This window comes from Pavona decussata, unplaced genomic scaffold (assembly GCF_977016875.1).
Source record: "Pavona decussata unplaced genomic scaffold, jaPavDecu1.1 SCAFFOLD_71, whole genome shotgun sequence".
NCBI lineage: Eukaryota > Metazoa > Cnidaria > Anthozoa > Scleractinia > Agariciidae > Pavona > Pavona decussata.
This window is the reverse complement of record NW_028145490.1, coordinates 1,249,592-1,277,413: the sequence shown is the minus strand read 5'-3', so window position 1 is coordinate 1,277,413 and position 27,822 is coordinate 1,249,592. Positions and strand designations below refer to the sequence as shown.

General features: G+C 37.9%; 2 protein-coding genes and 1 pseudogene across 2 annotated transcripts; all 3 read right to left on the bottom strand.

The window, feature by feature from the left end:
* Nucleotides 1–127: 127 nt before the first annotated feature.
* LOC146477235 (6-phosphogluconate dehydrogenase, decarboxylating-like) lies at nucleotides 128–16,217 on the bottom strand. Its single transcript, XM_085113687.1, has 18 exons — nucleotides 16,135–16,217; nucleotides 15,859–15,892; nucleotides 15,660–15,701; nucleotides 13,279–13,339; nucleotides 12,476–12,594; nucleotides 11,678–11,743; nucleotides 11,012–11,130; nucleotides 9,953–10,019; nucleotides 8,464–8,532; nucleotides 8,311–8,376; nucleotides 6,055–6,180; nucleotides 5,523–5,586; nucleotides 3,685–3,815; nucleotides 3,456–3,589; nucleotides 2,274–2,373; nucleotides 2,063–2,154; nucleotides 1,477–1,507; nucleotides 128–1,351 (listed from the first exon to the last, which is right to left on the bottom strand). Exons 1-18 carry the CDS (start codon nucleotides 16,146–16,148, stop codon nucleotides 1,232–1,234), a joined length of 1,455 nt encoding a protein of 484 aa, XP_084969813.1. The 5' UTR covers nucleotides 16,149–16,217; the 3' UTR covers nucleotides 128–1,231.
* A 2,275-nt stretch (nucleotides 16,218–18,492) lies between these two features.
* Nucleotides 18,493–23,423, bottom strand: LOC146477234 (uncharacterized protein C1orf50 homolog). The gene is made up of 4 exons (XM_085113685.1): nucleotides 23,283–23,423; nucleotides 21,951–22,153; nucleotides 20,786–20,926; nucleotides 18,493–19,939 (listed from the first exon to the last, which is right to left on the bottom strand). Exons 1-4 carry the CDS (start codon nucleotides 23,302–23,304, stop codon nucleotides 19,670–19,672), a joined length of 636 nt encoding a protein of 211 aa, XP_084969811.1. The 5' UTR covers nucleotides 23,305–23,423; the 3' UTR covers nucleotides 18,493–19,669.
* A 3,182-nt stretch (nucleotides 23,424–26,605) lies between these two features.
* On the bottom strand, nucleotides 26,606–27,079 carry LOC146477233 (histone H2A pseudogene; annotated as a pseudogene).
* Nucleotides 27,080–27,822: the final 743 nt, after the last annotated feature.

Genomic DNA, 27,822 nt, shown 5'->3' with positions numbered 1-27,822 from the left:
TATTTTCCGTTTAGAAAGATTGTTTTCTATCTCTGCTGTGGTTTTGACGCAAAGCAGCTCTAGGCGGCTATACTTACGTAAGAAAGCGTGTTTTCAAAAACCATACAGTCAAATCAATACACACTGGTTGCTAAATTATTTTGATTTAATATTACGATGATCTCCAATCCTACCAGTGTCGTTAGACAACAGACAATGGGCGCTTACTGGAGTTTGACAGTAGAGAAACGGTTAAAATAGAACGACTATAAGAGGCACCTAAATATTAATCATTACTATCATTGTTTGTCCAATTCTGATACATCATCAGAAAATGGTCAGCAAACATGACGCAAAATACAGTGTCAAGTGTTGTACTGTCTATCTAAAATATTTACCATTACTAAACTAAGAATATATAAGCATGCATTTCCCGTACATTAATTTCAAAAACCATTTTTCACCTTCCACGAGAAAAAGTACCGTTACGCATGGCTATCGTGTATCACTGCGATCGCTGCCAAAAATAAATGAAAATGAAAATAAGGGTAACAGAATGAAACATGAAAGAAATCGATCTTAGCGAGCGACAGCTTCTCGTTGATCGTCGAATGGCTATAATTGTTGACCTAAATATAGCTGCTCTCTTGTAAAGTCTTAAACGGGCATACGTCATGTCGATTTTACGTTTTACGATTTTACGATTTTACTCTGCTGAAATGCTCGTATTACAGTAAGAGAAAGATACCAAATGATTTTGTAAAAGGGAAAACAAACTATTATCAGTTTTATCGATTCTTCGTTGAAAAAATTGACCGATTTTTTTCAAGTTGCAATCCATTTCCATCTTCAGCATCCTACCCTGGCTCCAGAGGCCCATTGTCTAAAAAATAGAAATGAGCAAATAACCGCATCGGCGGGACCCAGGGTATCGGCATCCGTGACCGAGAACACTTCTAACTAGCTTCACTGCACTAGTATGTTGTTTAGGTTTCCATTGGTTTTAGTGTGAATTTCGGCTTTTCAAAGTGTTACTGAAATATAACTGACATAGTCCAGCCTGATCACAGGTTATTCCTTGAGCGATCGCAGTGATCACACGGAAACCGACCTTTACTGATTGACTTAAGAAACATTTGATAGACAATTGCTCCGTATTCTTACAAACACTGCATTTCGCGCTATACTTGCTCCAGTTTCAAAATGACGAACGGTCTAATATCCTTCCGTTTCTTTCCTGGTCCCTTGGAGTCTAGGCCTGGTACGTGGTGGATGATACTGAACCCCCGTGCCCAGTCCAGTTGGTATGCACAAAATGGCCGGGGTTACTCAGCAGTTCGTAGGTATGGGCACCAAAATAGTCACGCTGGGCCTGCGATCAAGAATCATATTAAAATCAATCAGTTGAGAAACAATTTGCATTTGGTTGACAAACACTTATCGCTGTATTCATTCAATAAAAACTGTCGCAACATAAATAGGTATTTTTTGACATACCTGAATAAGATTGGCAGGAAGGCGAGCCGACCTAGGAACAACATTAAACCAAAAATTGATGCATGTTACAAAGTGTACAACATGATTTGAGGAACCGTAAGTTCTATATCTGGCCCTGCCTGTTCAAAGAGCAGATAACATTATCCAGCCGATAACTTGCTATCCAGTGGATAAAATGTATTGGTTAGAGTACATTTGATCCACTGGATAGCGATTTATCCACTGGATAGTTATCCACTCTTTGAACAACCGAGGCCTGGCCCATGCTCTGTCTTTATCAAGTTGATTTTGAGTGGGGCATATTAGATGCAACTGATGCCGGGTAAGCAGGGTAGTTTGGGCGGATTCAGCTCTTTTATCAGGTCTCTTCCGTTAATACCATCTGTACCTTGCTACCCTTTAATTCAACTAATCAATCCTTTACCATAAAATGAAACAAATAACGACTGGGTATATGTTGTGAGACTTTGAACCAAGTAAAGTAAATCAGTTGAAGAAATTCAAACTGGTTTATCAACGTTAAAATGGGAAAAAAGTTCGAGCGTCAAAAATTAATGTGAATCGATACTTGTGTCATGTCTCTCACCTGTATCCATCATAGAATGCGAGGGCAGTGCTGAATGCTGGGGTTGGTATCCCAAGAGTCACTGCAGCTGCCACTACCTTACGCCACGAATCCTACAAAAAATAAATGTATGTGTGAAATAATAAAAGGAGAATTTTTGGAAGAAAAGCGTGGACTGTGCAAGGAAAAATTGCTTGTGAGCTGTGGGTTTAGAAATATTTTTGTGGCGTACCTGGCATTTGTGAATGGCATTTTTGAAGAAATCATCTAACAACAGATTCTGAAGATTTGGATTCTTGATAAATGCTTCTTTGATATTACCCAAGAAAGCACTGTAAAAATTAACAATAAGTAAACAAACAAGAGTTAGAAATGTGACTTAGGGTGCGTTCGATTGACCCTATTCCGGAATAGGAATACATGCAATGATTACTAGAAATTCTTCACGAGAGGTTTTTGGAGTTATTGGAATACAAAATGGCTCTTAAATTATTGTGTAGCACCGAAAGGTTGAAGAAAGGTCTTCCCAAATGTACCTAAAAAGAGAAATTCAACAGCTATTCTGCTTATTCTTATTCCGGAATACACTCAATAGAACGCGACCTTACTCTGTGCTATATATGATAAAGCAAACAGTTGTTAGAAAATGTGGCTCTAATTTTCTTAGGTGAAACCCTCCCAGGACTACAAGTAGTCATTACTCTTTTCAAAGATCTGGTGGAGCACGTAATAATGCTCGCCAGTGAACTTTCCATTCTTGATTCTTGCACAACGCACGGGTGTGTCAGGATCTCTGAAGAAATAAAATGATGTATTCTAAATGCCCCAACTAACCATTCTACTCTTACTGAAGATGTTGTTTGCAGATCCTGGACATCGTGTTAATAAAAATCGCAAACAGTTACTCACTCAATCATGCTCCAAAATGAAATTTTTTAGACAAGTACGAGGGTTCGACTCACTCACAGAATATTTTTCAAGCACTGGAGTGTAAAGATTTGTCACATGACTTGAGGTGGTGACAGTCACATTTTAAAGTGTCGAGATAGATTGTTATGTGACAGTCACCGTCTAGTAAGTAAATGAGTAAGTAAGGTCTTAATTTAATGAGGTTAAGGCTTAATAGCTTAAAGCTAACGAACCTGTGGCCCTCCAAAGTAAAATATACAATAATCACAAACTAATCAAACCAATTGACAAACCTTTACATTCCAAACCTTGAGAAAAATTCTATGAAGGAGTTGAAAGTTCATACATCGCCTGACAAAGTACAAGATCCAAAATGAAATTTTCCTGAGTAACAGTTTGCGGTTTTCACTCTACTCCCATTGTACTCTGGGAACCCTCTAGGGCATCTGACCCATGCCCCTTGTGGGTCACATGAACCCATTTCTCATTTTTCTTTATTTTTTACCTCCTAATAATACATCCTCCTCTCCACATGAGTGCAATGCCACCATAGTTCAGTGTCCAGTTAAACTCCTTAGCTGCTTCTCTCATCAGCATAAAGCCCTGAGCATAAGAGACAATCTTGGATGCATACAGAGCCTGTTGAAAGAAATCAGATCAAGGAATGACGATTTCAAACACAGTTCATACAATCATGTTTGAATGAGTACAAAGCCTGTTGAAGAAAATCATACCTTTCTGACATGCTCAATGAATTCCTTTTTATCGCCTGTGTATTTTGTAGTGGAGGGTCCTTTAAGTTCCTTGCTGGCACTCACTCGCTCGGCTTGAAGTGAGGATAGACAGCGAGCAAAGACTGACTCACCTGGTGGGGGCAACAAAACATGCTTGGTTATTGGAGGTGAAAGAGTAGGGTTTGAGTCTTGACAATGAAAAATAAAACTAATTAGTCTTTACACTTGTGCAATACTTGTAAGCATAAGAAAGTAAGTAATATTCATCATGTTGTCACAAGCTTGAGGAAAAGAAAAAATTTGAGGACTCTTCCAACGGGAATTGAAGCCATTACCTTCAATACAATGGTGGGATGTTCTAAGGACTGAGCTAACAGAAAAGTGCTTTCAATTTGTAAGAAAACACCAGTTGCTCTGGTAGAAGAAAACAAAAGGAATGGTCCATTCTAATTTTTTTGCAAGAAAGGAATACAAAACCTCAGAGATATTCCTCTTTTGTTTTTGTCTTTTTTTGGTTTTTACCGGAATTACTGACATATCAAAGTACCATTTGCTTCAGCCCACTTGTGCCATGCTCTTTGATGAAAAACATGGTTTGTTGCCCAAAATGTCCAATGAAAAGGACTGTCCAGTTTTACTTCCCACCGAAACAACCGGTTTTCTCATAGAAATGGAGGACACTGAAAGACTTGAGGCTAGTGAGGTCATAGGCTACATATAGGAGCATTGAGCACTGCATTCCTAGAATGTTATTATTATTATTATTATAATTATTATTATTATTATTATTATTATTATTATTATTATTATTATTGTCAAATACTTGTGAATTGTTCGTGGCTAGACTGACGCGGCGTTTCGTCTCGGCCAAGAGACTCTTCAGAGACCTTTAGAATTTGTAGGCAAACTCGTTGAGCATCATGCTCAAAGTCCCGTTCGCAAATTCAAGATGTTAGCAGTCTGGCCCTCTATTGCAGAAGCATTCCCAACCGCACGTACACGAGTTGAAATTTGCTAACATCTTGAATTTGCGAACGAGACTTTGAGCGTGATGCTCAACGAGTGTGCCTACAAATTCTAAAGGTCTCTGAAGAGTCTCTTGGCCAAGAAGAAACGCCACGTCAGACTAGCCACGAACAATTCACAAATATTTGACAATTTTTCAATTCTTTATTGTATAAATTTCAACTTGTGTACGTGCGGTTGGGAATCCTTCTGCGATAGAGGGCCAGACTGCTAACATCTTGAATTTGCGAATGGAACTTTGAGCGTGATGCTCAATGAGTTTGCCTACAAATTCTAAAGGTCTCTGAAGAGTCTCTTGGCCAAGACGAAATGCTGCGTCAGACTAGCCACGAACAATTCACAAGTATTTGACAATTTTTCAATTCTTTATTGTATTATTATTGTTATTACTATTATTATTATTATTATTATTATTATTATTATTATTATTATTACATGAAAGTTCATAAATTGTGATATTTATCCTGCAGCTTTTGAGATGATGAATTTAGATTTTCTCATTTCACTACCAAGCTCAAAACCATCTTTTTTCACTTGTATATGCTTTCCAACTTGTCAATGTTCTTTCTAAAGAAGTAACAAGGTCTTTTTACTCGGCCACTGGAGATAACAAACTGTCAATACACTTCACAAATAGCCCAATTTCAATATATTAAAATTCAGTCTGAAGCAATAACATCACTTCAAAGCTCCAGGAGAATAATAGAGTTTATATGGGTTTATTCCCAGGAACCTCGCAGTGATATTCATTGTTTCAGGCTGAATTTTAATATATGCAAATTGTCTATTCAGCAATTGCATATGACACCCACCTATGAGAGTTACTGGCATTCCATATTCTAAGGCTGAGATTGCAGTCCATTTGCCAGTTCCTTTCTGATGAAAATACAGGGAAAAACATCTATCAATACATTAAAGCTCAAAAGTTTACATAAATAGACCCTATGCAAAAGTAGCTGACATTTTAATGCTCTTTTGTCTGCATTCAAATTAGCCCTACTAGCCTCGTTCAAGGTAAAATATTCTTTTGATTTTTGAACTCAAGAAGGAGGTTAGCAGGGCTAATTTGAATGCAAATAAAAGACTATTACAATGTCAGCCATTTTTGTATAGACTCTTTGCAACAGTTATTATAATGAAAGTAAGAAAATCATTTACACTACAAATTAATTTTTGAACGTTTATTGTTCTGTGACAAATTAGAAGTGAAATTAAACCACAAGGAAAAAAAGAAAATAATAATTATCTATTTATGGTGAAAGGAGACTATCAAACACAGTAAGACTGACACTCACTCAACACAGGCTATTCAATCTAATTTGAGATATAAAAGGTTATTTTCACCTGGCCAGCAGAATCTCTAATTTTTTCTACAAGTGGAGCACCATCTGAATCCTTGAAGGCAAGAATGTCTTTTGTAATCTCTATCAAGAATGAGTCTAATTCTCCCTTGTTCCAGTCTTCAAACACCTTGAAAGACAAAATAGTAGAGATTTAGGTCAAATTTTAAATACAATACATTTAGCTATATTTCTCCTGACACACTAGGGAACATGTATAGGGACATGAAATGGGGATTTGCTGCTTCGTGACACTACATAGACAGCATATTGCAGGGACAGATGAAGAATACATTTTTATTGGTTCTTATTGGTTGATTGATTGATTGATTAAATGTAGTGGGTGCAGTTTGCAAGAGCAGTGGACACAATGCGATATTTGAAAATTTGGGTCATATGACATGTAGCTGGGACAAAATTTGGTCCCTGCAACATATCTCCACTTCACGACCCTTCAACATGTCCCCAAGTGTGTATATTCCATCTTTCCCTTGTTATTGTGTCGTGCTATGGTGGTGAGGCTCGTTTGATTGTACTGACCCTCCAACTGCTCAAGCAGTTTAAGGCCTGGTTTAAGGGTTTTTAAGAGGAAAAGTGGTTTATTCGAGATAACTTTAACAAATTGAATGACACTGAACTGAAATTTGGCAGATAAAAAGGTCTTATCATTCTTAAAATTTCTAAGCATAATAAGTAGTGCTATAGATCATGTGATCGTTTTCGTAAAAAAAGCAAAGATTTGACAGGTAGGCGACAGTTTTAAGAGAAAACATCAAGCAAAAATGCGTTTCTAACACAGATTAAATATCTCCATCCCTTCACGTTTGGAATGATCGTCCATTGTTCTTCAGAAAAAATTTGTTAGGACAAAGGTCATTTCTTAGTCCACAATTCAACCTTTGATTGTTAATTTCTCCAATTTAAAAACTTGAGGACAGTCATTCCAAATGTAGGATGTTCAATATTTTAAATCTACTTCGGAAACACTAATTCAGTTATCTATGTAAAGAAAATTCGCCGCCGTATCGCCAATTTACGAAATTTTAATTTTTTGGTCACGTGATGTGTCACGTGATCAAAATTATGCATTAAGGCAAAAGAAAACATCGAGTTTTATGTTCAGGGAAAATTTCATCTTGTTCCAGGCAGACAAACCGAAGATATAGGGGATCATTCATAATTTCTGAACACCCTTTAAACCCAGGCCTTAAAGTGCTCCTAACCCTTCAATTTGTTTTCATTTGGTAGATTGCCATATCTTTCAAGAACTCATTTTCGAAAAAAAATTTTGAGAAATATTGAATCCTTTGTTTTTTACGAGCGCTAGAAGTGAAGGCAGTCTTGTCGATATTTTCACCTATTGTTCGCATTAGTCCCCCACTCGGCCAAATATGGAGCGTGACGTAAGAAAAGGACATCGTGCAAAAATATCCGAAGATTCGCGGTAATGCTTCAATTGTAAACAGAGAAAATGGTTGAAAAATGTGTGGTTTTTGGATGCAGCAACTCTCGAAATGTAGAGAAAAGAATCAGCATGCATAGGATTCCTTCTGAATCCTTCTGCTGTCCTTTTCTTACGTCACAGCTAAGAAAGTGTCAACTATCGGACGCTTCTCATTGGCTCGTTCCTAATGAGCCCACGAGACAAAAATTTGTCCAGCGGGGCTTAAAGCGCGCAAAAATTTAAAAAACTCAGTAACTTTTAGCGCTTGTAAAAAAAAAAGGATTCAATATTTCTAAAAAAATTTTTCGAAAATGAGTTCTTCACAGATATGGAAATCTACCAAAAGAAAACAAATTGAAGGGTTAGGGGCACTTTAAACTGCTTGAGTGATGGAGGTAGCAGACATGCCAACTCTCCCAGATGAGAAAAAAATCTTCTGGTCTCCTGTATGGGTCAACAAATCTCATTTCCTAGTTGCTTCATGCCACAGAAACTACCGCTATGTTAAGTTCTTCCATTTGATCCACTAAGGATTTAGTGTGGCTTTACCTCTACCAATTGTTCTTGGTGGGGGAGGGGTAGGTTGATTTGGGCTATTATGTTTGTGGTGGTGGGTCAATTTGGACTATTTTGTAGGAGGGGGTGGGTGGATGAAGTGTTGGGGGGGGGGGGAATGATCTTGGTTGGCACAAAATAAAAAAAATCACCACATGGGTGGACAGTTCCCACCAAAAATTTAGTAAGTAATTTTATGTAAGCAAGATATTTGTGTAAAAATCAAGTATAATCACATGAAAGTACACTAGAATACTGTACCTTGCTCATTTCATCCGGTGACATTCCAAGTGCATTCTTCATGAGATGATAAGCTTCACAGATTAACTAAGAACAAAAACAATCAGTGTGAACAGTAAATCAACAAGCTGTGACCTTTCAAAGCACATTTGTTTCAAAACACGAAAACATTACCTGCATGTCCCCATACTCAATACCATTATGCACCATCTTAACAAAGTGTCCTGCACCATCTCCACCAACCTTAAGACACAAAAATAACATGTATCAACTTCTTGTAGCCTTTTAGACAAAAGGTTATGTAAACACAGAGCAAGTAAGGTGGCAGATAAACACAATTCATTGTTTGATTGAAGTCATTTTGTAAGAAAAACAAAAAAAAAGCAGCATTGGGCTCACAAAAGTTGGTGTGAATTGAGGAGAGATTGGAGGTATTTGTGTGATGATTGTGTGTACCTTATCATATAGCTTGAATCTTCATTTAGTCAACTTTCAAATTCTCCCCTGCCCCACCCCCTCTTTGCATTAGATCAATGATTATGCAAGTGTAGTGCATGCTATCTTTTAACAACTTACATGTTCATAAAACATGATATGACACTCTACAATGTATCTTGAGGAATATAGGCGAACAGACAGTTGTACAATTATTGGATGGGGCAAGTCCCTACAATCAAGGACAAAAGGGTTGGGATAAATTCACATTTAAGGTGTTTCCTTATGTACGCCAAAGAAACATGATATGCACAAAAAAAAATCTCCATTCCCCAACCCCCGCCAACCTAACAACGTTAATTGAGCCCACATAAGAAACTTTGTAACATTGTTGTAGCATTGTGTGGGGGAGTTAATGTGTTATAAATAACACTAACAGTTAATCCGTGTATTCTTTGTTACATTTGTCCCAAGTGCTTTTGTCCTTGATTGTAGTTCGTCTGCCATGCAGTCATTCTTAGGGGAGTTTTATTACCCTTGTTCTAAAAATGGCTGAGTAACAACTACCGGTACACCAACAAGAACTGCACGGGAGGCTAATATGAAATGGTCTTAAATGCTTTAAAGCACGTTTTTAATTTACTGTACAAGTACTGTATGTAACCTGCATTCAGTTTGTGAAGAACATGACAGCCCTTCTGCAATTCATATGCACTGTAATTATATGACCTCTCACATGAAAACGTACACTAACAGATACCAGTTTGAACGGCAAAATGCACGGTTAGTGAACGGATGAAGAACAGTTCTCTAAGCCATTTGAAACTGTTACAGTGAACGGCTGAAGACTTTTTGTGAATGGATGACATAGCCATTTGAACAGCTGACGATTTTTTGTGAATGGATGGCATAGCCATTTGAACAGCTGAGTGGATCCATAGCAGTAGCTGTTTGAACGGCTGGCGGGTGGCAAGTGAATGGTTTTAGCCATTCAAAAGGATACCCAGTAGTGTATGTTTTCCTATGAGAGGTCACATTATGTGATTCTACTAGAAAGCAGTCAAATCATGGTAAAATAATTATTATTAATTTCATCATTCATTATTGCCTGTGGTAAAATAGAGTCTAAAAAACTCCCTCCACTGCTTCTTATTCCTGATCAGAAAACTCTTTCAACTGTTGCACTGAGAAACAGAGAGAACCAAGAAAAATTGAATAAAATTCTCACCCAGTCACAGCATGGCTCAGATCCAACTTTAGCAGCTATTGATTGGAAGATTGACTTGATGTGTGGCCTGAAAATATACACATGATTTCTGAGAAAAAAAGGACAACAATGTTCTTGGAAGAATGTTATGTTGGCCCAACTGGATCAACAATAAGTGGACTGCTAATATCCAAACTAATGAAACTTGGCTCTTCATCACAATAAGCCAATTTTGTACGGCCATTCAGAAAGTTTAATAATGCAATTATTACATGTAAGAAAATGAGTTCCATGTTTATTTCTGCCCATGCTAACTTTGTATACCTTGATTAACCAACTTTCAAAGGTGGCATTTTAATGAATAAATCCAAGGAAGCCAGACTCACTTAAAGGTGAGTGTCAAAGTTGGATTTCTTGTTCTAGTTACAGTTTCAACTTGCTACCATTGCTGCTCTTTTTAGAATTATGTGAAGTTTTTCTACCTATATGGTACACAATTGGCTATAAACTTAAAAAAAGGTCAATAACGCCAATTTAAGACTTAAGGACGGTGCCTACTTTTGTTACTGCGCATATGTTCTGTGCATCTCAAGATACTAGGGTTTCCTATGGGTGGTGCCTACTAATACAGGGATATTTTTTGCATGGTTTAAAACTATGTGGAGAAGTGGAGAAAGCAGAACCTACAAGTGCTCTTAGTAGTTAAAAAAAAAATGGGGGTAACCATGCATTTTTCAGAGATATAAAGCTTCAATTTGGAAAAAAAATGCCCTACGTTCCTTTACATTTTACAGCTTTTTAGAATTATTGTTGCTTGATTATCTTTAAAAAATGCGTGGTTATCCCCAATTTTCTTTTTGGATTCCAATAGCCCTTGCTAAGATCTGCTTTTCCCGCGCAGTCATAAACCGAGCAACAATACTTTGGTATTAGTAGGCACCGTCCTTATAAGTGTCAGATCCCTTCAATGATGTTGAGGCCAAAATCTGAATCAAAAGTGAAGAAAGGGAACTTTTTGTTTGTGTTGACAAAGAACTGTTATCCAGGTAAGATCAGCAAGTATATCATACAGAAACATACCAGGCCTTATCTGATCCTCCAGGCATGAGAGATGGACCATACCGGGCACCATCTTCACCTCCACTCACACCGCTACCAACAAACAGGAGCCCTTTAGATTCTAAGTCCTTGCAGCGCCTCTGTGTGGAAACAATGTTAAATGTTTAAGATCATGACTAAGCAGAAAAGAAGGACGACACAGACCTAGAATGGACAAGGAAACTGTTTTATCACCACTTATTAACACAAAAACAATCATACTTTATTTGAATTTTAAGGTGAAAGAGGGAATTCTAGAGACTTCAGCTGGAAGTAAAAATTCCAGACCTTGAACAATCCACAGTATTGAAAAAGATTGCGACAGGTACATTTACCCATGATAATTCTTAGCATATAAAAACCCTTAAACTGCGCATAAAGTTCTCAAAACTTCAAACCTAGCATACACAATGTTGTTAGTACAGGGACAAATTTTGTAAAAAAAAAAGGCTTTCTTTGTACCTATACTGGTTGTGTTTGGTTAGTAAGGTATTGTGGTAAAAGTGTACAACCACCATATTTTTCTGTACAGTGGATTGTGCAGTTAGTTGGAAGAACTTTTTGGTGAGTTATGTTCCCTAGTTTTGTTCACTTTATTTGAGTTGAATAAGAAGTTATTCTCTGAGTTACCCTGCTTGAAGTACTTACAATTGAATCTTTGTATTCAGAGTTCCCACCATCTATGATGATGTCACCAGGTTCAAGAAGAGGCAGCTATGAAAATAAAATATTATTAAACCAAATTTAAAAAATACAGTGAAGATATTTATACAAATTTAATGGAGTAGTTGTAGCGTATATATAGCAATCTTTAAGTTGATCATTTGGGTACTGGATGTTAACATTACTCTGTGGCCTCATAAGAGGTTAAAAAATAAAATAACTATCACTTTATTTAAAAGTGTCAGACGAGTTAATTACACTGTAGCTTAGCATAATTAATCGGAAATGCTGTAAAAGAGAGAAGGAATGTTACAATGCTAAGTGGTTCACATAGAAGAGCTAAATTCAGTTTCTCTAGCATGAAGATTGAAGCAAGTAGGAGTATTACCCCTCCCCCCTGGTTGGCATGCTGGTCCATTGCAGGGTTACCCCCTGCATGTATGTCGCTGGAACCCATTTATTCACCTGGGTGAAGAGAGAGAACCTCAAGCAAAGTTTCTTGTATAAGGAAACAACAAAGTAATGCAAACACCAACCCTCTGATCTTCTGATTGAAATTCCAACACACTAATCACTACACCACCGACTGCCTCCACATTCAACACAGAACTACTGTCAAACAAATCTAATAAGGGGTCAAAGAGAAGACTTGAATCCAGGAGCTCTGGATTACAGGTCAGGCCATGCTATCTCCTCTCCCTTCTGTCAAGGGAGTGATTCCAGACTTCCATAATTTATCAATTGTGTGGATTAATGTTGAGGATTATGCTGTCCAAAACTTACCAACTGTTCAATGAAAGCATCCACAGCTGAGCCAGCCTTCACCAACATCATAACTCTGCGAGGCTTTTTCAAAGTGGCTACCATTTCTTTCAAAGAGTGAGCACCTATAATTTTTGTGCCTGACCAAAACAAAATTCTATATTTATTTACTGAGAGAAAATTTCAAGTTTTTCTTTATTTGCCTCAAGAAACCCTTTCGCCTTGGAATATCAAAAGCATGTCATACAAATTTCCATTTAATAATGAGAGCAGGTATTGCATTCATCTCCTGAAAAGAGATTTGGTAAAATATAAGAGCAATTGAACAAGTTTAAACATGCACAAGAGCTCTTGCAGAATCTGCATTCTAATTACCCCTCCCCTGCCCCTCCTCCCTCCCAGACCCCAATGAATTGGGATCTGCCAATCAAGTCTGTGAATGCAATCCTGAAATGTGACAATTCCAGGGAAAGATATTGTAACTTTCTACATTTTCACCTTGACCTTTCTTACCCCTGTTCGTAAAAAAATAACAAGCTGATGAAAAAATTGAAGTACTGTAATACATGGTGCACCTTCAACATCAAGCTTGATAAACTACTTTGAAATTTGGAAAGTTACCGTAATAATCAATGAAAATACTTTGACAACTTCTGTCCTCGCTTGTTGCTATGCATTCTCTGAGACTGCATGCTAAAACTCTAATCAGGAAGGCTTGGCGTTTATAATTTCACATTTCAAGACAACTCAAGTGTCCTTAACCAAATAATTGTACCGCATACAAAAATTATCAACATGCTGGAAAGAAAAATCTGATGAAATACCTTTGGCTTCATTGGCTAAAAATCTGTCCACCTTCTCTACAGTCCTGTTGTATGCACACACCTACGAAAGCATTACAAGATGTGTTAAGAGATATATCATGTTACATCACCAGCAACTTGGATCTTCTTCTGCGACACTGCATGCAATTAAGCTCCTAAGGATCCTCAATTCCTTCAGTACACAAGAGTATACAGTATTTGTTTACATGGCAGGCAGAGGGGCCTACTATGCAGAAAACATATACTGTAGTAATGATTACTATATGGCAGAATGTGGCAGAAGCAAATCTACTATTAGGACACATAACGAACACCTATGTTATTATAATTACTACTAGAAATACGTGACTCGCAAAACCTCGCGAAGCTGGGGCTGGGTGGAAAGCCCTCTTTACACGTATTGTAGCATCAAACGAGGAGATTAAAAGGCGCATAAGAATTTTTTTTTATGAGCATAGTGTTTTCGTAGTTCCACGGGCTAGTTTGTGGTTGAAAATCTATTTCTGTCGCGACGTAATGTACAACGGGCGTGCAGCGCTGTCGTGTTCGATGAATTTATTTCCCACGGAAAATTATTTACCGCGGCCACAAAGCGTGTAATTTCTTTAATGCACTATTTCACAAAAAAAGATTTCTAAAAGAAAGGGAAAAGATTCTGGAGAGATAGTTCTGTATCCAGTGAATATTGATGAACATTGCAGTTGAAATTTGATCATGCACGCATATGTTTTTCGGTGTATGCAAATTTTGCTCCAGACAACGCCAGACAGTCTGACGTCATTGTGCGGACACCTTCAAAGATATAAACATATATCAACATATATAAATATATTTTTCGCTCGAATTCGCGCGGCTTAGCTCCGCTCGGGCCGGCTCGGCCCGACAAATTTATTAACCTCGCTACGCTCGGGCCTTCGGCCCTCGCTTCGCGAGGAATCATTATTGTTTTCCTTGTTGCTTAATAATTATTGTTTCATCCCATAGCACCGGGAAGATCTGCCTATTGCAGTTGCACCTGTAAAGTAAAAAATGTAAAATGTAATTTGTTTACCCATGGAACACCAAAGAGCCCTCTAGGAACTTGTTCAAAAATGGCCATAAATCAACAAACAGATTGAAACAGTTATGTCTCTCACTGCTATCAATCATGGTAGTCATGTACATCTCAAAACACAGAGAAGTTTAGCTCGCTGGGGTCAAAACACCATGTGTTATGTGTATTTCAAATCACTTTGTCAATTTCTATAGTTTTACAGTCTGCTAGTTGTTTTGTTAATTATGGTTGACAACAGTAAAAACACAATAATTTATCGTAACTGAGTTGGCTTTTGAAACTCAGTGATTGCCTGTCAGTGAAAAGCTGTGTAAATTAAGGCCCGTTTAAATGGTTTCAATATTTGTCCAAAACTCATTCAACAAAAGTTGAACAGATGTTGGGCAAATGTTAAATGAATGAAGTGTTCAAATGCTATCAACCCCATTCAACATTTTCAAAAACAAAGGAAATGTTGAATCGATGTTCAATGAAAGTTTAAACCAATTAAAATTTGATTCAACACACTTTCAACAAGTTTTCATCATTCTTTTTTAGCTTTCAACAACGTTGAACAACCTGTTCAACCCCCACCCCCCCAACATTTGGTTCAAATTATAACGGTGTTGAATGCATGTTGAAGCAAATGTTGAAACTGTTTAAAAGGACCTTAAGAAGGTAAAGGTGAGAACTCTGTTCCACCCAGCAAGGAATTTTATTCACTGTTTATATATATTATATGCTTGTTATATAGTTTTACTCCACCCCCTCCCTTCAGAAAATACCGTACTACATATATTTTTTTCTACTTTACTTCTACTTGAAGTAAGCTTTCTAAAAACATGCCTTTGATCAAGACAACAATAGTGCAGCAATCATTGACACATAACAGGAAAAAATATTGGACTTTGTAAATTGAAAACAATGGCTTAAAAGCAAGCCATCAAATACTAGGGTCTGATTGGTCAGCATATAATTTACCTCAGTCATCATGATTTTACAACTTGGACCACAAAGTGATAAAAAGAATACGTGTACTGTGGTCCAACTCATTTACATGTGCATGCAAGGGTTTTCAAACGGGGCACTATATCTAAGATTATCACATACAGTGAGATTTCAAGAATTTAAATGACACACTATAATGAAAATATGAGATTTTTACATTGAATGCTACCTAAAATCTTAAATTTTCAACCGTTACTGAGGAATTTGAAGCCTACCTTTAAATACCTCCTAATATATAAACAAGAAAAGACAATCTAAATAGCTATACAAGAAAGAGTATTGACTTTGCATCGACAAGATGGAATTGAACTAGAGAATAATATTAAGCTTAAAATCTTACCACAAATCCATGATCGTTCATATTTAGGATCAGGTTTTGGCCCTGTAATCAAAAAGTTGAAATGTGTAAAGTTGTAAAATGATGCATATGTACGGCATGATATTTTATGGAAATTATTCAGATTTATACCAAGCAAAAACTATGTGCAAGACTTTATATTGACCCACCATGCAACAACTACAAACAAGTCACGACTTACCATTACGGCTAAACCGATCAATGCAATGTCCGCTCTGCGATGTAAATGAGAAGAAATGATAGAAAGACGATCAACATTTTGACGATATCTAGAATTCTGCCTGTCCGGAGGCATTTTTGCATGCTCTCCGAAGATCAGAGACTTCGCTGCCGCCATTCTAGAACGACTTCATATGTCAGTCACAACATATCACGGGCTCGTAAACTAGTGAAAATCGCAACTGCGAAACTGCGTCGCAGTTTTATGTTAAAAAAAAACTAGGAAAAATGAACTCACTTTCCCTCCGCCATGGTGTTCTCCAGTGTCTACCAGCAGGGTTTTCAGACTGAGAAATATGGCGAAATATAGGCGTTACATAATGAATATTCACCCAGCGGTTTGCACCAATCACATGATCTGTGCAATCAGGCGGGAAATGGAAATTTTGCAATGGACTTCTGACTTTATGACCTCAAATTTCACAGACCTGTAGAAATCTGTATCAAGGACGGTTCTTCATTTCTTGGTTTAAGTTGAGAGACTAGGAGGAGACGTCAGTCCTGACAATGGCGATTTTGAGGAGGGTTTTCTCTTTTTAATAGCTTTGTTTCATTACCAGAATCAAAGGTATCCACGCGATCCTCACAAATTTGTTCCCATATTCCAAGGGCTCTGTTCGGCTTGCCTTACGTAAGGCCGAATTTCTGTCGCGATTAAGGAAATTCTGTAGTTTTCTTAAGCAAATTTCGTATATAATACTGTTTCTGTCCTTTTGTTTTGAAGGGTTAAAAAGCGTCGTTGTAAAAAGTACATAAAAAAAACAAAAAAAAAACAAAACAAAAAAAAAAACAAACAAAACGATCAGCCAACATTTTCGTAACACCACCAACAACCAATAAATTCGTGGAATAAAATTCCGTTTCTGTAACCGTTTCTCTCTTTCTGCAACTTAGATTTTCAGCTAAAGGCATCCGAACTGATGAGAAAATGAACATTTAAAGTATTTTGCTTAAATGTTCTCGTTGGTTACCCCTGAAATTCCATCTCAGATCTTCCCCGAAATATTTGGGTCGATAGCTTTTATAGTTTTTCGAAGTGAACAAAGGCATCTAAAAGGTCAACAGAAGCACAACAGAAAATAAGAGAAAAAAAGAAAAAGGAGGCGAAAACATCAAAGCCAGGATTTTTTCCATGTTATTTATTTTTTCGTTCAAAAACTCTTTTTCGTCTCAAAACCCAAGCAAAATGTTAAAAATATTATTTTCCTTAATTTTCAATTTTCAAGAAAATGTCATTTTTTTTCTATGTAGCAAACGAGTTTTTGACGATTTGGTTGCACTTTGCCTGAATATTAAGGGAGAAGCGAGCTATCGTTGGAAAACTCAAGGATAATATGGTTAATGAACTCTTTACTACATTTGTATGTACTCTACGCTAGTTGCAATTACACCACCCATTTCAATAAAAATTAAAAAAAAAAAACAAAACAACAGTAACAACAAAAATAGTCCAGTTTACAAATAATTGACTTTCAGCATTTGTTGGGGCAACTGTAGTGATGACGCGATCAAAAGTTGAAATTGTAATTGTAACAGTTGAAAACGGCAAAATAAGCTTGCGAAAGTCGACTGATTTTATAAGCTTTTAGGGAGAAAGGGATGAAAAGAAGACCTTATAGGGCAGGTAACAGGAACGTTCCCAGAGGTTTTTTGCCAATACTCAAACGGAGCCTTTTTTTTTTTGGCTTGACCAGGCAACGCGATTTTTCGAAAAAGACGCGTGGCCGTCTTGCGGGGAAAATCCCACACACTTGTACAGGTGATGGGGCACGGGTTCACCATATGTGCCACGACAGGCCTATCTACCACGGCGATAATATTACTCACGAATAAGAACGCTATGTTGAACTTTGTTGCTGTTTTAATCTGTTAATTTGACGCTTTGCAATCTCACTCATTTATTGCGTCGTCCCAAAGAAACGTTCATTGGGGCACCCCACCTTATCGCCTCCGATGACATTATATCTCTGGGACTTAATATATAAACTGGGCCTAATGGTTCAGGGGAGGGGTAAAGCTTTAACCTAGCATTGAATTCTCTTGGGGTTTCGGGCTGTAAATTGATACCAGCAAAGAAAGTGCTTTTCAAAAAGGAGAAACACAGATTAACAATATAACACAGCTTTGAAATAAGAGTTACCGGGCATTGGTGAAAAACGTTTTCATTTGAATTATGAGAAACCTTCTCTACATCACCACAACACACCAGACATAAATGAAATAAATACTTTTTATCTAAACAGACTTACTGATATAACAATTAACTTCTTGTTAATAAAGGTAACACATTGGGTAAAATATTCTAATCAGAGTGACCACTTGAAAAGTATATCATGACTGTGTATGGATTCAAGTGATGCCATCAGGGCTGGATATAACATGTACTCAAAATTGAGAACTGACAGTACTGTGCTTTTGGCATCACCCGAAAAAAAGAGTATTATACTAAAAAGTATTAAAAAAATTTTCATTAAATAACACAGTTCCAGAGTTCTGATTGGTTTGGCAGCCATGGCATATGAGCCATTATACCATGCCCCACAAATATGGTAATAGTATGCGTCAGAGGGAAAAGAAAATGTTACTAAATCAGCAAGATTTAGCATTTAATTTTATTTCTTGTGGTTGTTTTTAAGAAACCATATATAATTTTCACTTGAACTTGTTGGGTACAAGATGATTATGGCCAACTTGGTGCTGTGCTATCCAACTCTCGCTCTTGGAATAATAATTGTTGTTAATTACTGTTCAACATATTGTAACACTGTCCAAAATATATGGTCATGGTCGTTGTCCGCAGTCAACAGATATCCTGCAATATACGTAATTTTGTGTGTCGGGAGAAAAATGACAAAATAAAGATCCTCTCTTCTGCAATAAAATTGTGCTTTGTTATTAATGTGTTGAATAATAAAACAATAAGTCTTGCGGAGTATCCCCTGATTTTAGCCAACAAGGCTGTATGGCTAAGTAAAAGGCGATATTCCACGCAGTTTCACAGGATAGTTGTTAATCTTTTCTAAAGTTAGTTTACAAACGTCCCATTTGAAGGTTACTTAGTTCAGTGGAAAACCAATCCACCCCCACAAATGCCTTACCCGGCCTACTTCTCTTTGTTTAAACTGTTTTGGTAATTATCACTGAATTTGAAAAATAAATTAAGGGTTTTATATTTTATCACAGATGTAGATTTAGCCTTAAAATCAAAGTTGTTCCTTTTTTAGTTTATTATTATTATTATTATTAGTTAGTTAGTTGTTTTGTTCTTCGTGTTTTTACTGGTCACCTCAATTTTCATTAACCCCGAACACGTAAAAACATCATAAAGCTGCGCTGTACTAAAACAATCATTAGATTATTAATTTTGCTCTCAATTTCTATTCATGATAGTTATGCAGGATGCACCATCAGCAGGTATAATACAGATGAAACCTGGCTTCACCTTCTAATCCAGAAAGCATTTTCAATTTCTGTATTGCAATACTATAAGCAGCAAAACTATTGGTATATATAGTCCTATGGATATCCAAGGGTACAAGTTTTTCACCTATTAAATTATGACTTCATTCATCCAATGAAGTACAAATTCACTGGACATTACACTTGAGCAACTAATTCTCTACTAAAAATTAATTTCAGTTATTGATACTGCACTAGTAACTTTATGGTAATGATGATGATGACAATGACGACGATGATGATGATGGTGATGATGTGTCTGTGATATCTAGCAGCTCAATGTTGATTGAAAAGCTTGCGGTACGTTTTCTCCTTTACTGTGCTGGTTCTTCCACAATTGGCTCTGTTTTGTCACTGACATCTTCAATCACAATCTTGTGTTTAAGAGCAGCCTTTGCAGAGAAGCCATTGCCTTTACTTGATGGTAAAACATATTCAATGGCTGGTACCTCTGCTGATAACAACTGATCAACCAAGGCAATGTCCTTGCTACGTCGTTCTACATCTTCAGCTTTAGTCCAAGACATGTCAGCTTCAAGGCGATAAGCTCCCAGGAACTCATGGGGACAACCTGGACCCCACTCCTGCGAAAACACCAAGATGGATCAACATGACATTTCTCCTTACAGTAATTGTTATAATTACATTGAAAATCAGACAAAATCAAATCAAGTTAAATTTAATCCAACTTCATTGCCTAATAATTACAAAAAACAACTTAGATATAATGAAGAAACTAACAGTGTTAACTTTGCAAAAAATATTAAAGTAAGAACGTGAAAGAAAGAAAATTTAGCAACAATAATTTAAACAGCTTTTAATTAAAAATTTTACCAAAAATGTTTATTGTTGTCTATATCGGAAGCTGACATATTTTTGAAAAAGGCATGGTTACCCCTAATTTTCTTTTTGGATTCTTATAGCACTTGATAAGATCTGCTTTTCCAGCATAGTCATAAACTGAGCAAAAATACTTTATTTTGTAATACTAGAGACCATCCTTAAAAAACCCAAGTTTCTCAGCCCATCCGGAGATGTGCACGATGTATACAAGGTAGCAAAAGGAGCCACCATCATATTTGCCAACATGACATTTGAAGGCCTGGATTTCTGAATCTTAACCCTTTAACCCCTAATATCAAAGAACAAATTCTCCTATCTTGTCCCCATACTTTTCTTATAAAAGTACCAGGGTGAAGTTTTTAAAACATCCAGAAAATTCACCTTGGGTGATCATATCCTTAATTCCTCATGACCTCAGGGGTTTAATAAGCATTAATATTACAAGGAGAAATTTGATGTGGATCATTGTTAGGGCTTAAAGGGTTAAAAGGTATCATCATTGACAATAGCTCTAGCTAAACAACTGTACACCCTGACGAGAGAAGAATGGAGGGTTAAACATAGAAATGACACGTTTAACTTCTTACCTTTGGTGCCAGCATAGAGAAGTATGTTGTTCCATTAGCTCTTCTGTACAGGTAATACATTTGACCTGGCCTTTTCTTAAAGTTGCAAGCAGCATGATGGAGTTCAGCATCTCGCTTGGTTTCCTCTAAGACTTTTCTGGCCTAAAAAGTTGAAAAAAAATGAAAAAAGTCATGATCCTTAACTGAACAACAAAGCCATAAAGGCTTAATAAGTGGCCTCATTCATTCCCATTGTACACCTCGCAGATTTTTTTACAAAGTGTCTTGTCCAATAAAACAACAGAGCGATGCAGAAACAAACCTGGCCTCAAACCATTGACCCTCTGATCAAAAGTCACTAAACTATTGTGCCTCCACAGAGTGGTATATGTTTGCCAATAAAGGTTGTGTTTTCACAAGGCCAATTTACTAGCTGAACATTCTTTCTTGGTGGTTGTTTACAGACTGACATTAACTAGTTAAACATGGTATCTGTTTTCATTGTGCAATTTAACCCGGAATTTGAGCCCCTAAATTAAATATTCAAATTACAAAAGCGCACAACTTTCAAAAATGGCAGCAGACGAACCCCTTTTAATAACTTCTTTCATGTTGATTCTCACTATATTTATGCCAAAAAGAAGGAGTTTCTCTCAGAGGATGCGGTTAACGTCTCTACAGATGAGGAGGATGCAACGAAATGTTGTCCAACGGCAAAACAACATTCATCGCCGTAAGGGTAAGGCCGTGTGGGCTTATCCAGCAAGACCACAATTTTGGTTTTGAGTTATTGTTGAAGTCATCTGTTGTTTTTCTGTTTCGCAAAGTAAACCACGAGGCGAACTGAAACACGAAACTAGCGTCTAGTAAATAACATTGCCAAATTACTTGACAGGCGGCTGTCACTACGTGCAATGTGATTGGCTGCAGTATTTACCAGGACAAGTTATACCATCTCGTGAGGTAGTATAACTCTGGGTGATTTTCCGGTCTTAAAGGCAAGATAATCTCTTGTTTTCTCTCATGAAAACAGCTTGCATTGTTAACTCGCTAAACAAAAGACGAACTGTTTTCACTGTATTTCCGGACTATTCCAGCTTTATCTAGCTAAAATTGTCCAAGTAAAAACACAACCAAAATGATGCAGAAGTAGAGTAATTAACAGATCATATTACTGCAACCTTACCTGTTCTTGAAGATGTCGAATCTGTTCAGCAATCAAGATAAGTTTATTACTAGCTGCACATCTTACAAACTGATCAGCCTTCTGTACTTCTTGTGCCAACACCACCAGGTCATAAGGATCTTCATGCCTATGGACGCGCTCTGGGTTTACAAGCTGCCGTGTGGCTGCTGATTCTGGATCATCCACCGTGCGTGGTGTAAGTGCTGGGAAAACAAAAACCACAGGGTAAGACACTTAGTAGAAATCTGCCATCTTAAAATTTATTTATTTTTTTTTGTATTTTGACTGCACGATTTGAACAACCACTTTTGGGGTCAAAATAGTCCAACTATCTGTGCTTGTAAAATCATCAAGTTTCAGCCTAGACATCTCAAACTTTGGAATCTTACATTTCAAATGTTATACTTGAATGACTGCACAAAAATAAATTTTGCTTTGCATGTACTTTAAACCTTTAATCCCTAACAGTGATCAGCATCAAATTTCTCCTTGTAATACCAATGCTTATTCAACCCCTGAGGTCACAAGAATTAAGGATATGGTCACCCAAGGTGAATTGTCTTGATCTTTAAATAACTTCTCCACAGTTCTTTTGTAAAAAAGTAAAGGAACAAGATAGGAGAATTTGTTCTTTGACATTAGGGGTTAAAGGGTTAACTAATACTAACTGAAGATAGTACTTATAGGTACACAGGTAGATGGGCAAATGATGTCATTTGTGGCCACAACACGATGTCAGAGAGATCAAAATCATGCAATACCATGCAAAAGAATTAGTTGAGTGTTAATGTTATTAATGTTTCCTCCCATCACACAAGTTTTACACAAGGAGATTTGGGACCTAATTACATCATACACTGCAAATCACATGTAGTGTCTAGGGGAGTATGAACATTACTCTAGTCTTGGACAAAACTTTTTAGTACTGTTTGTATTTTTGGGGGTATTGATGCTTGCAAACATCACCTGGAGGCTAAGAACTGATATGATTACATGAAAGTTTTGAGCAAATGTAACATTCTACTGTAATCTACACTACGTCAATTACGTCATAGGCCGGTTCACATGCATTAAGATGTTAACAGCAAATAGTGTACAGCTAAGGTGTATTTAAATAGATTGACACAAAATAACTTTGCCGTTATCAAAGTACTCCGTGGAAGTTTGAATCAACTTAAGAAAAAAATTAACTGACAACAAATTTAAAATTAAAACACTTTCTAATTAACTTACATAATTTTCTCATACCAGTTTAAGTCTTACGTATATTATATGGTTTTTTTCAAGAAAGGGACGAATTTACGATTAAAAACCAAAATCTAAATTACTCACCAAGGAGTGCAGGATCATCCATAACAAAGACAGACGAAAATACTATTGTAGAAACGATAGGAAGGTATTTCTGCAACAAGCTGAACGTAAAACTACTTCAATCGGTCTTCTTTGCGCAATGATGTTTTTCCTAACTCGGTTCCAGGGTCGCCCTCGGTCACCCTTATTGCGAGCAGCCGCTGACCGGGAACCACGCAGGTTGGGAAAATTTCTGTTACTGCACAGGCCAACCAATGGGAAAAATTACGATCGGGTTTAGGAGGTACAAATATTGGATGACATGACATACCTTGCTTCTGAGGTGTATTGCCTACTGTCTGTTTGTTATTTTGAGCTGATTTGACACCATTTTCTGAGTTATCACTACCTATAGGTTTCCCAGGCAATACACCTTAGAAGCAAGGTATGTGTCATGACTGACTGATTTTGCAAATGTTTGAAAGTGTCATCCCTGGATTTTCAAGTCATCCTGACAGGCATTGGTGTTTTTTTTATTCTAAAACTATCTTTTTTAGTATTGTCAAATATCTCACCATTTTCTGTAAAACGGTGGAAACCGGGTTGGATCCACGCTGGGCTATTTACTTTGAATATGCTCAGACACACTAAACACACCATAACAAGGAAGACTGGCAGGTGCCTGTAGCTTGAAACGCTCAGTTCTATTTTTAATGGCAGACCCCATTCCAGTAGCACAGGTGTTGTAAAACAATAAATCATTTATCCATGGGTTCGGAAGGAATCAGGACATGAAGAGATTGGCAGATGTGAATCAACCACTGCGCGAGCGGCTTAATCTCTACAACTGTCGCGAGCCCTGAGTTTTAAATCTTCTCAGCTTCTAGTGACTTTCTGGAACCTTCTCCTTCACGCGCGTTCTCAGTAAACAAGACTTGTCTCAAAATTTTCAGAGAGAAAAATAAAACGCCTGATAGTAGGGGTTACAAACTTCCCTAAGAAACGACGAGATTTTGCAGAGAATTCAAACTCGCTCGTGCACCATCGTGTTTTGTTAAACGAGTTTGTAAATCCCCTCAGTCTCTCATTAGAAATCCAACAAGGCTCAAAACCTCGCTACATTTCATGCGACCATTAACTCTGCGTTCAAACTACGAGAGGGCAAAGCAAAATGGCGAGCGCCTCTGAAAAGAGGTTCACACGGAATCAAGAGAGCGTTCGTGAAACGGGAAATGCCTCGTCCAAGAAATGTATCTCGGATCGGTCCTTAGGTGTTAAAGATGTTGAAAATTTAATGACAAAGCGAAATCAAAGATATCGTTGTCTGAAGCATTTTGTAGTTTGTGAGAAATTTGTGATAGTTTATAAGTTGGCCATTGCTGGAAGGGCAGCTTGCGGATCAGCAGCTCGGTGGATACGGGCAGTTTGTTTTGTATGGGTCATCTCTTGTGATACACTGTAAGACTGAATTTGATAACAAGCAATCGTTTTATAACTGGCGAGCTTCTTTCTTATTGGTTATGAATTGAGGGATTTTATTGGTTGATTGACACTGTGAATATAATTTCACGGGTCTTTGCCTTTTTTTCGATCCGAAAATAATGTGAAGGTCTGTTGCATGATCAGAGCACTGAAAAAAGCTAGAAGGCTTTGAAAAAAGTTTGAATTGAGCATTTTAATGTCGAACGTTCTCTGTAAAAAAAAAAAAAAAAAAAAAACACAAGTGCGAGCGGCACAAGATAAACAATGTATTCTGATGCATTCAGCTGAATTTTGATTGGCTTATGTATATGCTGTACGGGTGTAATATGAAAGACTTTTCCTTCACACCAGACTTGCATGTAACAAAACAAAGATATGTAATTGGCCGTTTTTATACTAGAGACACATTATCCGCCTGGACGAACTTGGGCAAACATTTGTTGTTTGTCTGGTTAAGCGTCTGTAGTATAAAGACGGGCACAAGTTTCCCAAGTTCGTCCCCAGGGGCAGTTAGTCGGGTGGAAGGGATTTTCGTGGGCGTGGATAATGCGTCCTCCAGTATAAAAACGACCAATGTCTAATTTGACCCTTGACTCTCTTTTGTCTTTTACCAACCAATAACGAATCACCTGGGTGTGTTTTCTGAGAGGTCAGACTAGCCTATATATAAAACAATGAAACTGTGCATTTCAGGTGTAATTCAGTTAGAATCAACATGTCTGGTCACGGAAAAGGAGGCAAGGGTTTACGAAAAGGAGGCGCCAAGCGTAACCGAAGGATCCTTCGGGACAACATCCAAGGCATCACCAAGCCAGCCATCCGTCGTCTTGCTCGCCGTGGCGGTGTCATCCGAATCTCTGGCGTGATCTACGAAGAGACGCGTCGTGTTCTTGCCTTCAGGGGGTGAGGGTGGTCTCATTTCCCGAACAGTTGCTGGCAATCGAGCGGGTTAGATTCCGCTAGCAACAACAACGGCTCCTTTAGGAGCCACCAAATAATATGAAAGTCGTGACCAGTAAAGTATTACAGCAGCAACAACAACAACCTTTACTTCCTCATGGAAATTAACATGCCCGCACTGACTCCATTAACCCGAGCTGGGGGTTTTCAGGTTAGGAACCGAAAGCACGCAACGCGAGCTGTGGTCGCTGCTGTTTGAGGTAAAGAAAACCTTCGGGACCAGCCGAGGCAAGGAAGCATCAAAAAACGGCTGCATCCACCTGTTGGGAGGGATAACTGTATGACCTGTATTTGCAAGGCGATAGCATATTTTACTATGAGCGGCAAAATTTTCGCTGACGAGGACCAACATCATAGACAAAAGCCTAAACTTTGGCGCATTTTGAATGAAAACCCTGATTTGCATGCGGTTTTCAAAAGTTTAAAGCAAGTGAGATCGTTCTCGTTAACCATGAGGGTAAGCTAAGTGAAGTAAGCCAACTGGCACACGAAAAACAGCAGAACGACTTAGCTTGCGGTAAAACAAGAAGACCTTGTCATTAATTCGTGCGCAAATTCAAAAGTTTTTAAGCGATCAAAATTTGCATTTGAAAGAAGAGTGCGTTTATCGAACAAAACAGTCGTTTTTCTTTTGAAGTTTACGAAGAGCGACTGGAGCCGCACAATTTTGATTTAAAATTGTTCCTTTCATAATAATGCAAATGAATGCAGTGTATTTTCAAAGTGAAACAATCTACTCAAGTCCATAAAAGCAATGATATAAGGGACTTATGTTTCAATTAAATTCTTTTAAGGGACTTTTGTGTCAGTTAAAACTTATCTTCCGTTCTACGTTATAAAAACGGGAATTAGGGTTGTCTGAATATGACCTTAGTAGAAATTCATAGCAGCATGTTAGGCATGGCTTCATTTCCTATTTGGTGGCTCCTAAAGGAACCGTTTTGTCTTGAAGTTTACAGCTTGCTTAAACTTTTGGCTTCTTCTCAGTCTTCTTGGGCAGAAGCAGAGCCTGAATGTTGGGAAGAACACCTCCCTGTGCGATGGTGACACCGGCGAGAAGTTTGTTTAACTCCTCGTCATTGCGCACAGCCAGCTGAAGATGACGGCGCACGATTCTTGTCACCTCGTAGTCACGAGCAGCGTTGCCCGCCAACTCGAAAATCTCAGCATTCAAATATTCTAGCACAGCAGCCAAGTACACTGGAGCACCGGCCCCAACACGCCCCGCGTAGTTTCCTTTTCGCAGGAGACGATGGATATGACCGAGAGGGAACTGAACCCCTGCTCGGGATGAGCGGCTATTTGATTTGGTGCCGTACGCCTTTCCTTTTCCTCGACCAGACATGTTTTCAAGGATGGATTTGCGCGCGTAGTCGTACGAATGAATATATGAAAGTTAGCGGACATCAAAATTTATATACACCAAGGATATAGCGTAGGATCAAAACACACCAAACAAACTTTAGAAATCCTTATTGATATATGACGGTATATGCTGCCACATGCTTCCATGTGAAAAAGTAAGTGGAGTTGTTAACTGATGAATAATCGAAGATTTCAATGCGTATATCAATTGATCCCCTAGTGATTTTCTTATAAATGCAACATTCGTCACGATGCTTTATCAACCCATCCTGTTCTATACCGCTACTCTACAGACACAGACATAGATGAGGAAAGAAAGGCGAGAAGAGAACCGGCAAGGCAAAGGCTGGAGCTGAAGGAAAGAAAGAGAAAGGAAAGCTATGCGATCTACATCTGCAAGCTGTTGCAGCGAGTTCACGCTGACACTGGTATCTCCAGCAAAGCCATGGGCATCATGAATTCGTTCATTAACGACATCTTGAGCCCATCGCCAATGACGCTTCCAGCCTTGCGCACTACAAGAAATCAACCATCAGCTCCCGCGAGATCCAGACCGCCATTAGGCTGCTTCTGCCCGGTGAACTGGCCAAACACGCCGTCAGTGAAGGAACCAAGGCTGTGACCAAGTGCACCAGCAGCAAGTAAATAATGCCGAGTTAAACTCCAAAACAAACGGCTCCTTTAGGAGCCACCAAATTGTTATTTTCCAATATGCATAATTATACAGTCCCTTTCGCTTTATGCTTTAATGATCCGCGCGAATGATCGGAGAAAA

Excerpts from the sequence above, each read along its gene's own strand:
- LOC146477235 (XM_085113687.1), bottom strand. Across the intron at positions 10,020-11,011 it reads GGAGGATCAGATAAGGCCTG|GCCACACATCAAGTCAATCT; the intron begins GTATGTTTCTGT and ends GTATATTTTCAG. Across the intron at positions 8,377-8,463 it reads TTGAGTATGGGGACATGCAG|TTAATCTGTGAAGCTTATCA; the intron begins GTAATGTTTTCG and ends TTTTGTTCTTAG.
- LOC146477234 (XM_085113685.1), bottom strand. The coding sequence starts at position 23,304 with ATGGATGATCCTGCACTCCTTG. Across the intron at positions 22,154-23,282 it reads GGATGATCCTGCACTCCTTG|CACTTACACCACGCACGGTG; the intron begins GTGAGTAATTTA and ends TTGTTTTCCCAG. Across the intron at positions 20,927-21,950 it reads TTCGACATCTTCAAGAACAG|GCCAGAAAAGTCTTAGAGGA; the intron begins GTAAGGTTGCAG and ends TCAACTTTTTAG.